This window comes from Anneissia japonica, unplaced genomic scaffold, assembly GCF_011630105.1.
Source record: "Anneissia japonica isolate Jap-2015-1 unplaced genomic scaffold, ASM1163010v1 scaffold3293_len478364_cov160, whole genome shotgun sequence".
NCBI classification, from domain to species: Eukaryota; Metazoa; Echinodermata; class Crinoidea; order Comatulida; family Comatulidae; genus Anneissia; species Anneissia japonica.
Window position 1 is genome coordinate 211,640 of NW_022743266.1, and position 11,958 is coordinate 223,597.

General features: G+C 34.2%; 1 protein-coding gene across 5 annotated transcripts in view; it reads left to right on the top strand.

The window, feature by feature from the left end:
- The window catches only part of LOC117119411 (steroid 17-alpha-hydroxylase/17,20 lyase-like), a 23,243-nt gene that overhangs the window by 4,942 nt on the left and 6,343 nt on the right, over positions 1 to 11,958 (top strand). For 3 of the 5 annotated variants that reach the window (XM_033264227.1, XM_033264225.1, XM_033264226.1), the window contains exons 2-7: positions 2,365 to 2,512; positions 2,651 to 2,830; positions 3,804 to 3,897; positions 4,790 to 4,948; positions 5,502 to 5,710; positions 6,210 to 6,341. In XM_033264227.1, coding sequence (XP_033120118.1) covers positions 2,506 to 2,512; positions 2,651 to 2,830; positions 3,804 to 3,897; positions 4,790 to 4,948; positions 5,502 to 5,710; positions 6,210 to 6,341 — 781 coding nt within the window. In that variant the 5' untranslated portion in view covers positions 2,365 to 2,505. Of the gene's footprint in view, positions 1 to 2,364; positions 2,513 to 2,650; positions 2,831 to 3,803; positions 3,898 to 4,789; positions 4,949 to 5,501; positions 5,711 to 6,209; positions 6,342 to 7,611; positions 7,849 to 8,781; positions 8,881 to 9,287; positions 11,545 to 11,958 lie in introns of those variants that run through there. The other 2 variants (XM_033264230.1, XM_033264228.1) reach the window with 2 other exon arrangements.

Consider the following 11,958-nt stretch of genomic DNA (forward strand, 5'->3'; position numbering starts at 1 on the left):
GTCCTAGGGGGTCCGGGGCATGCCCCCGCGAAATTGTTGTGTTCTAGACGCCCAAAAATACCATTTGATGTGCCTGGGCTATAATTTTTTTCTTTTTCTTTTTTTCCCCCTTTTTTTCTTTCTTTTTTCTTCCAAATGGAGGGGGCTGGGCCGGGCCCCCTCCCCCTAAATTCGCCCCTGACAGGAGTTTGAGTATGGAGGGCATATGACGTTTGACAGGTTCAGAAAGTGGAAAACAAATTTCAAAGATACCATAGTGTCTTTGGTGTGCATGAACCACCAGAATACAATGGAATTTTTAAAGAAATCATCACTGCGAAGGTGTCTGATCATCCTGTTCGCCAACATCTACCAGTCTGTGCACAAGGCTAACTTCGAAATGAAGGATATGTTTAATAATCATTTGTTTTTCTGTCCGCAAGATGGATTTATAAAGTCCTTACATAAGCTTCTGTACACTAGAAAATCAGATAGTTACAGGAACACTTGAATACAGACCTGAGAATCAGACACTGTTGGACAAAGCAGAATTAGGTTATGCTAAAAGGCTTTCAACTGACACTTGCATATTACCATGGTAGCATTTTTATCTTCTAATGTCTAATCTGATTGTTGTATTCATATTATCTAAACCATCAGAATATCTAAGCAAAAGATGTAAAGCTATTAGAGAAGTGTCAAGACACAGTAGTACACTGTAGGCTACTAAACTGTTGACGAGTCAGATGAAGATATTCTTGCCGAAGAGGAATCGCAATAGACAACCTCCAAATGTCCACGAAACAGTTGATCTTTAACATCAAATTGTATATGGCAAAATTACCTTTTCATGGTGAATTCAACAATTAAATTGAGACTTCCTAAGTTGAAAATCATAATATGTCGTTGAAAGGGAATTTATCATTGATTGCTTTTGTCAGAGTGGTGAATTTGTTTGTTTGTTTGTTTTTTTTTTAATGAAATAACGCTGCTTTTTCTGGCAATACAGTAACGCATATTAATAAACATTACAATACATTCCTTAGCATGTTGTTAAACTAGTCAGGTAAACTATATTTTTTATGGTTAATGAATTAGATGATAAAAAGGTGTATAATTATGTTAATTTTCAATAAAAACAATGCTGTTTTCTGGCAATACAGTACAAAATTAAGTTTTAAATTACTTGAAATGAGCCTGGCAACACATTTCTTAACATGTTGTTAGACTATTTATGTAACTATAGTAACATTATATTGAAATAAATTTACGTTTATTTATCCATTCAGTAAAAATGATATATTTTTATTCAAAAAATGACGTTTTTTCTGGCAATACCGCATCCACGTGTGTAAATCACCCACAATTTTTTTCTTGATTATTAATTGGACAACTATTGACTATCAAAATATGGAAGATGGTGGATATTTATGCACCACTTTGGAAGTTACAGATAGGTTTCTGAGGCATACATTTTTTTAAAATATATTTTGAGAAACCTTGTTTTGTAAATAATGGTATCTTCCAAACAGAATTTTTTACACAATTTTTTTTGCGATAAATGGAAGTTAATACATGGTTATTTACATGGATGATCACAAAAATATATAGTGCAAGTTGTTTTTAAATAAGGTCTGAAAGTCAGTGTTTTTTCACTTCTGAAAATGTCCAAAATTGACAAAAACGGTAAAATTTTGAAAATGGGTCGTTGCCATGACAACGAAGGCTAAAAAATAAACAAATGTCTTAGATATGCTTTTTACCCAAGTATCTATTCATTGTAAAAATTTGACATCTGCCACCAAATCTTTTTTTTTTTTGACAAATTATTTTTATGGACAACCATTCTTAATATTAATTATTTGCACAAACACAAAAATACATGTATTTTCATACTTATCGTCACTTGTGAGTCCATTTACGCTTTTAGTCTATTGGTCACAAGGCTGTAGTAACATAGTGTGTGTTATATTACATTTATCCTAAATTAACTCGTTAGACCGTTCTTCGATATTGAGCAATAATTTATAATTTAATTGTAGAATTATTTTTACTTTTATGAACAGAAGTCTATTTTATGCATCTTAGCCTGAAAAACAAAACTGACTATAGCCTGTAGATAAACGTTGCATTTAAATTCATTTTCAGATGTTAGAGGTTGTAAGTAAACAATTTTATGTGACCAATGATTTTGATAATCAAGTTAATGTTTCTTTAAAATTTGAAACAATGATAAGGCAAACAGAAACACCTATTAACAAATTTCATTTTTAGCATCAAACAAAATAAATTCTTGCAAAACATGATCGCTGACATGGTCAATCATGATCAGTATTTTTGTAATAGAACATAGTTCGTTACATATTTAATATATTTATATTAAAGCGAGAAACGGCATGGATATATCAAGTATAACAGCATTGTTCGTGGTTATTGTTATCTTAATAATAACATGGTTGTACAAGAGCACGCGTCGACCGCCTGGATTTGCCGACTGGACCTGTCGCTTACCCAATCATAGGAAGCATGTCTGGTAAATATAATACATTTTGTTTCTGAATATTCTCTGCCCAATTATTGCTCTTCGTGATCAAAATATTATTGAAGACCTCTTATTGAAGAGTTGTGTTACACAATTCTTATTTATTTTACATCATTTACATACATTAAGTGTTTGCTGGAGAAACCCCACCTCAAGAAGTAATGAAGAAGATGTCAAAAATATATGGTGATATATTTTCTCTCAAGATTGGATCTTTCTGGGCTGTGGTTCTTAATAACTATGAGTTAGTACAGGAGGCACTGTTGACGAAACCAAACGATTTTAGTGGACGGCCGCCTTCATTTTTATGTAAGTTATATTCATTATAATAATAATAATAATAATGGTATATTACTTTCTATACAATCTTTAAATCCGAGCAGTTAACATAAAAATTAAAAGTAACTTTCCATTCAAAGATTAATTTTGGAATTAGGGGTTTTGTGATCTTTTGACTCTAATTTACTAAAACGTTTATCATAAAAATAGAATCGCTCACTTGGGGCCATTGAAAAGTGGTCTTAATGTGGAGGGGGTCTTTAATTAAGGATAGACGAGTTTCCGGTAGATATTATGTTTAAAGCCCTATACATGTCTCCCTGTATAATTAAGACCCCTCCAATTAAAGACCACTTTTCTGTGGTCCCATATTAGCAAATGTCTTTTATCTTAATTATTCTAATGAAAAACCCCAAAGCTGCTAACTGTGACCACGGAAACCCCTGTCCCAAAATGGCCTTTAATTGAAGGGGGACCTGTACCTTATACTAGGGGATGATAAATTTAGTACTTTTTTCTTGAACACCACAAAGTTTGTTAGTGAGATAATAATAATAATAATTGCTTCCTACAGGTTGATGATAGTGATAATTAAGTATATGATGCTACCATAATTATTATACATTTAGCTTTATAGTTTGTCTCTTTTTAAGATCTATTTAACAGAGCCTACATCAGCACACGACAGCTGGCATAAACCAGAACTTGGCCTACTCTCAATTATGGGCTACACAGAACGCTACGCGACAGAGCATATCTCGAGCTCAGCATAAGACTATTTTCCATTTCCAAAACATTTCGCGCGACAAGGAAAAATATTACATTATTTTTTTCCTGGTGATTACAGGCGGCATAGCAAACAGCGAACGACCGTTGTTTAGCGCTGTGTGGATACATTGCACTGCACGCCAATGTCTCCTTTCATTGCCGTGTGCAACTGTCGTACTCTGCATAAAAATGCCTCGTTTTTTTTGTTTTTTTCTTTTTACTTATCAACATGTAGTCGACTGGTTTACAGATGGTCAGAAGGATATCGCTGTTGCCAACCCTACTCCGATTTGGAAGTACCATCGAATGTTGGCCCATTCCGCAATCAGGCTAGTAATTCGTCATTAAAATGTGTTATATCATGTATATAATATACATATATATATAGGGCCTATATTATATATATATATATATTATATATATATATATATATATATAAAGTATATAACATATATTCAATTTAGGTTTTGCTGCGATTTTTGCTGAAGGGCCTGTCTCTTATACACATCTAGATGTGTATAAGAGACAGGATCTATACCTTCTGCCTATGAAATATCATTTATATCATAAACACTATCAAATATTAATTGTAAACCACATGTTACCGGTAACAATTAAGTAGAATTTATTATTTTTATTATAATAATCATAATAATAATGTTTTTTTTTTTTATTAATTTCGTCAACACAAATGACAAAGACACAAAACAACTTTGAATGCGCCATGGAGTGGCAAAAGAGGTCAGAGAACTTCTGTCGCCAAGAGGCGTGCCATTGCAACACTCAAAGCCAACAAAAAACATGCAATAAAATATAAAAATAAAAATGATAATTATAATAATTGATGGATTTATATAGCGAAAATAAACGAGGTCTCTGCGCTCACATGACATCACATCACATATGACACAACATGTTCCTATTCGAACACTGGTATTATTCCTTTACCTTGTTTATACGGACTTTAAACAGTGTATGATAATATAATCTTGCAATCGTATCAAAAATAGGTTTTCATGTAAGGATATAAAAATCATTAGCATGTAACATAATATAATTATTATAATTGCTCACTGTTCATGTCATCTTGTTAGAGAAACGCATTTAAAAATATAATAAAGTTGTGTTTGTTGATAACCATCATTTTTCTAATGGTAAATATATCAGAACCAGTCATGTATCTTTTTGTATAAACTTAATAATGTATTTTTGTAATTACAGAAAATTTGCGTCTGGGGAATATCTGGAAAAACTTCATGAAGAAATCAGACCACTTCTGACAGAAGTGATGTCTAAAAAGATGAAAACGACATTTGACCCCAACGAAATTATAACATTTGCCATTTACAACGTCATTGCTTCTATGTGCTTTGGATATAAGTATGTTGAATGATATCACTTTGAGAATAAATTGATTAATAAGCATTTGCTCTGAGGTTTACTACTTGTAAAAATATGATGAATAGGTTCGCTTATAACTGTGTTTGTAATCCCATCGTTTGCTCGCACTATTTGCAATATTAATAACGAACCGGTGGGGATTAACAATGCAATGAACAAATGTTTTTAACATCACATAAATAGAATCATTGGTTGGTTTTCATGGTTATCCCCAAAACTATATTCTCACACATGTTGTATTTATCTTATCTTATTGTTACTAGCCATGCAAACCTTCAAGATATATTTCATGTATTTCATTTGCATTTATAATCTTGATTTTTGAGTTTTCAACTTCAAGTATTTTACTTACCGAACGACGAATATAGTATAAGTCTTAGGTTGATTACTGAAGTTATTCATATTATTGCTGGCTTTAAATAAAACTGCAGACAGTAAAGAAGATCTACTGTATAATGAAAAATCCAAAGAGTACCCTTTAGCTTCCATTGATATTTTTGATTAATTAGTCAATATTTTGTTTGTGGTTCAGATATAAAATTGATGATCCAAGACTTGAGGACATTGCTGAAATTTCAAGAGAGCTTAATGAAGGATTTGGAAACGGGTGGATCGCTGACTTCATTCCGTGGTTTCGATATATTCCGAATCCTCATTTTTACAGTTTCAAAAAAGTTGCTTCTAAATTTTTCGCATACATCATGATTGAGGTTAGATCACATTTGGACAACTTTGACCCAGGTATTTGAACTATCAGTTGATAAACTGTTTTACTACTTTAAGAGGGGCATGTCAAATACAGGTATTAGTCTAAAATACATGTACAGTATTTAAATAATCAACAAGCAATGAACACTACTTCTATTATTAAGAATTATTAAGTTTGATTAGTTGTATTCTGCTTTGCCTCACCGACGCAAATGAATATTTCATAAACAAGAATATTTAGTATTAACAACATTATGTTCACATGTTTCTACTTTGAGTCTAACTCTTACCTTGCTGACTTTTATATGCAACCCATAACCTTGAAGGAAATCCATCAAAATTATTATTAATTTCACTATCTTAAAAAAGCTCTTTTCCTGGACTCACCAGGGTACCTAAGAGAGAATGGGCCTCTTGCTGTCATTGAACTATCTCCTCTCCCAAGCACCTCACCTTCTTGAGGAATCATGACCTTTGCCCTGCTAGTAATGCTTAATGTATTCCTAAATTCTCATTTCGTTTTTGTCTCCAGATCGTCCCGCCAACGATCTTATTGATCTTCTTCTAAAATCCCAGAAGGAAGAAGAGCTAAAGGGGAACGTTGATCAGGGTAGCAAACTAACCGATATTCATATCAAACAAATAATTGCGGATCTCTTTTCTGGTAAGACAAACTGTTCTCTTTGTATAAGCAACTATATATTGTTTGTTTGTTTGTTTATTTATTCAATTTTCCACACAAATCAAATCATTGAACATAAAATATAGGCAAAAGTACTTAAATAAGATTAAAATAAACATGTGTTTTTACAAATAATAATAAAATATTTCAAATGTAAGTACTTTTTTCTGGCCGGAAGTGCCATTTTCCGAATTATAATCCACATACAGCACCAGATTATACGACGAGTCTGAAACATCGCTGATAACGAATTAAAAAATAATGATTTAACTGGCACAATATTGTATGCATTTTTCCCCTTTCACCAGAGAGAATACGTACCCATAACATGATACACACAACCAATAACATTCAGTACCACAATTCCCATTTGTCTCTGGGCATCCCCCTCCCCCAGTCGGCAAGGCCTACCTCCCACCCCTGGTTCATGGAAATAATAAAATTTGTCATGGAATTGTTTCATATAAAAATAATAAAATTTTGTGATAATAATGAGATTCTTTATTCAAAACGGATACTTTGATAGAAAACCATGAAAGTTAGGAGAGTCCCCCTGTCGGGGGTACTAACCCTCTGTCGGAGGTACCAGCCCCTGTCTCGGAAGAGCTGGCTCCACCACTACAACCCATACGATCGCAATAGTATACAACACCTCGCACATACAGTAGCGCTATTCGCACAAAACAGTTTTTGATACCTAAAATTTGACAGCCTAGTAAGGCATGCTTGAATTCTACTTTCGGCGCTCGAGATTTGATTTTCAAAGATAGGGGGTTCAAGTGGGGGTCCGGAGGTTCTCGACAGATGGGGGTGGGAGTGGTGGGGTGACCCCAGCTAACGCCGCACCTGCTTCTGGGTAAGTCCAGGTATAGTTCTTTGCCCATTTCAGAGGTGGCACCAGCGGGGGGCCGGGGACCGGGTCCCCGTCTGGGAAAGCCTTTCAAACACATAAATTGTCATAATTTTCGGGGGCTTCGCCCCCAGGGGCATTTGCGGAGCATTTTAAGCGAAGCATGACCACGCCTCCTTTGCTCTCGTCTGGAAATCTTCCTCCTTGTCGGGGCATCCCCACCCCCATCGGGGACCTCGGACCCCGTCGGGCCGAATGCTGGCGCCATCTCTGTAAACATTCACAAGTTCAAAACCCGCACCCAAACTGATAGCCTAAACCGCAGTTGCCGTTTTAAACTCCAAAATGTGATTGTGTTAACAAAGTTATGGAATATAGTCCAGTTATTTATTGTTTTAACAGGCGGTATTGATACTCAAAACATAACTCTACTATGGGCCATTGCGTGTGTGGTTGATAACCAGGATGTGCAGGAAAAAGTCAAGAAAGAAATTGATGACCTTATTGGCGACAGACCTCCCAGACTAAGTGACCGTGGAAAGTTGCCGTATACAGAGGCTACAATCATGGAGATAATGCGATATAAGTCTACGAAACCACTTACAGTTACTCACAGAGCAATGAAAGACTCGAAAATCGGTATGGTAGAAAGACGCATAATCAAAAATATAGAAAACAAGAGAACTCTCCACATAAAAAATAAACTGTAACACCGAAATACATGGTATTTACAAAAAAAAAAAAAAAAAAAAGAGGGTGCCGCGTACCTCGGGATATTTAGAAAACTACATACGGTAACCTTTGGCGGAGGTATAAATCATTGCCATTGTCCATAAATAAGACACAAATAAGATACAAACAAGTTAGCACAAATAAATTACAAAACAATTAGGCCTAGATCAAAAGAATAAAATGTCAAGAGAGAAAAGCGTAGAATTTGATGACGGTGTTCCGAATAGTGATAGATTTTTCATCATTAGAGCAAATAGAAGGGTGCCGCGTAGATCGATCAGGATATGCATAAAATCTATGACGTACATCCGCATCACTTTTGCTATGCGACAGTTCTATCTTGTGTTTCCAGTGGCGGATCCAGGAACTTGAAATAGAGGGGGCCCAGATAGAGGGACTTTGACAGATGGTGGGTCTATCACCTCAGCCCCCACCATGGTTGAGGCTGAGGTAACAAAATCTATTATTATGACGGAAATGGCACTCAGACTCAAAATTAGAGTAGAATTTTCTTTTTTATTTTAGCCATTTTTGTAATTGTCTCAGAGTTTCGATGAGATTACTCTTAGCAAGCTCTGATCTCATTAAGAGTATTGTTAATACTAGGCCAAAATCGATCTATCATATAGGCCTATGAGAAGTGGTTCTGGAGTCAATTGATGGTTAGAAACACGATGTTAACCAAATGCTAAAAATAATTTTATCTCAAAGTATTACACAGGTCTGCTTCGTGATTTAATATCGATGGCGAATTGTTTGAATATACAATGAAGACGAGAAAATGCATCTATAGAGCTGTATTAATTGTAATATGTATTATTGTATATATTTGCTTTTTAGGCACCTATAATGTACCTGAAGACACGTGGGTCTTTATTAATCTCTGGGCGCTTCATAATGACTCAAAATATTGGAACTCCCCCGAGAAATTCAAACCCGGTAAGTTGCACCTACGTGTGTCTAGGTGATAGCAACATCGTACTTTAATAACATATTATATTGTATCAACTGATTATTTAAAAAATGAAAAGACTATACTTTAAATGAGAGAGGCAATATGTTTAATGATTTTATATTTCATTCTTTTGGCGGAAATAATATAAATATATTATACAACAATCGCCTATTAAAAAGGTTTTTTTTTTTAATAATATTGCACAATAAGATGATTATTATTAAGTAGAATATTATATTAATTTAATGAAAAATCAGTTATTAGAGCTACTAAACTTTAATTTGTATTTATTAAGAACATTAAGCATGTACTCTGTATCTAAAATTGCATTGGGAACTTTAATAATGACTTTCTGATTAAATTTACATTACACTTAATTTTTTATTTTCAGATCGATTTTTGGATTCATCCAACTCTGTTAAACAACGTCTTCCGAGCTTCCTGCCGTTCTCCACTGGTCGCAGAGTGTGTGTTGGAGAATCTTTAGCTAAAGCTAACCTTTTCCTTACATTTGTGTGGTTGATTCAGAATTATAAATTCACTAAACCACCAGGTGTAAGGGGACCAGTAACTACCGAGGGAAAGCCCCAGCTTATATCATTCCCAATGCCCTACAAAATCAGGGCTGAACGTTGGGAGTAGAGCAGTGATTTATTTTAAGTCATCTAAATGAGTCATAGCAGAGCCAGAAACACGCGCATGTCCCAAACATGCACGTTTACGTATGTTTACAGTGGCGGATCTACGGGGGTTAGACGAACCCCCCTCTGTGAAGAAATGTAACAAAATACAAGGGTACTGGCTTACAAAAATCATGCTAACCTACCTAGGCATAGGTTGGAAGGTCAGACAAACTAGGCTTAGCCCAACTAGTTTTCAATTGAATAAATTATACACACTGTTTTTGGTTCGCTGTCGTAATAATGTACGAAAGTAAGTTATTCAGTCCTATCGGTTCATCAATCCATGGAAGAAAAACTACATATCTAACTACTCAATGTTGTTGGAATACAATAATATATTGCCTGTCTTAATTTTTCCTCTATGATAGGCCTAAAGAATAAGATAAAATTACCTCATTTAAGAGGGGAAAAACCTTGAATTTTAAAGAACACCGGCCATCTAGGAATCAAATTTCATTTTGGGGTTTTTTAGGAAACATTTGGTAAACGTCTGTTGATTCGTAATTCTGAATCTCCCTCTTTCAAATCCTGGATCCGCCCCTAGTTTACACCGTGAGTTTGTGGGACCTTAGTGGAACTTATCGGAACTGTTCAATTTACTTGTTGTTTTTGTTTTTGTTTTTTTGTTTTTTGCGATCCTCAATCACCACATAATTTAGACATTGATTGTTAACTGATAAAAACATACTTTTATAGTATTTTAATGTTTTAGTATGTTGAATAACAATTACAATAATTGATAAGATAACATTAGTCCGAATGTTGTGTTGTGTATTCAGAATGGGAAAATTGTATAACCCAATTGTGGAAAAGTAATACCAAGCTGTCCATTCTGCAAAATTTTAACTATAAAAAGCACTTTAGCTATTTAAAATAAAGGAATTTATAATAGGAACTTAGTAGAAGAGACATAAATTCACATTACTAGTATTTGTTTAGAAAAAAAAATTAATAAGCATACACCATTCCATTACATTTATTAAGAAATTGAAAGAGATTTATTTTAAGATAGACATATTATTTAATAATTGTTTACCCCGGAAGAAAAGTGTTGCAAATTTGTGTCCGATGGGCTCTGAACATCAAGACCACGATAGATATACTAAAAGTGGCCTGGAACTAAGGTTGGGGTACCGTTAGTCTTACGTTTAATCAGGCTGTCATTTGTGACCTCATGAGCCAAGTAATGGACCTATTCGGAGTGTCAATCAAACTTAACAAATCATAGCAGAGCCAGAAACAGGCGCATGTCCCGTGTTTACGTATGTTTACACCGTGGTTTTGGTGGATCTAGTAAACTTATCAGAACCGTTCAATTTACGTAATACTTTTCTTGCGATCCTCAATCACCACATAATTCAGACATTTATTGTTCACTGATGAAAATATACTTTTATAGTATTTTAAATGTTTATTTAGCATTTTGAATAACAATTACAATAATTAATAAGTATACACCAGTCTATTACATTAATTAAGAAATTGAAAGTTATCGGACTATTATACAGTACATAGTACAAATGATACTCATTTCCTAAGGGGAAGTATTCCGTCATGAAGTTAAACTTTAGTAATTTTTGCACAGAATGCCAACCTCTCTCATATTTTATTCTCATAAAAATTTTTTTTTTGCCATTGAGATTCTGGATTACCGTTTGGTTGTCAATTAAACTAAGAAAACAAAGGAGGTATACTTCCACAATCAGAACATTTTTTTTGAAGCATTACATAATACGCAGCATTATTAATATGCATCTTAAAAACAAAATTCATTACAGTTGTAATCACGACCACTCTATAGCATCAAACACATGTTGATCATCATCTTTACAACAGGAACGTAAACATCATCTCAGGCTTTCAACAGCATTAACATTTAATAAAAAATAATTGTTTTGGTTGGCCTTTTCTTTCACCACAAACCGCTGGGCTGCGTCTTACGACGCCATCTGAGTTGGTCTTAAGAGTTTATGGGAAACCATCTACTAGGAATAACTCCTGTCTCTTATACACATCTAGATGTGTATAAGAGACAGAGATTACTCTTAGCAAGCTCTGATCTCATTAAGAGTATTGTTAATACTAGGCCAAAATCGATCTATCATATAGGCCTATGAGAAGTGGTTCTGGAGTCAATTGATGGTTAGAAACACGATGTTAACCAAATGCTAAAAATAATTTTATCTCAAAGTATTACACAGGTCTGCTTCGTGATTTAATATCGATGGCGAATTGTTTGAATATACAATGAAGACGAGAAAATGCATCTATAGAGCTGTATTAATTGTAATATGTATTATTGTATATATTTGCTTTTTAGGCACCTATAATGTACCTGAAGACACGTGGGTCTTTATTAATCTCTGGGCGCTTCATAAT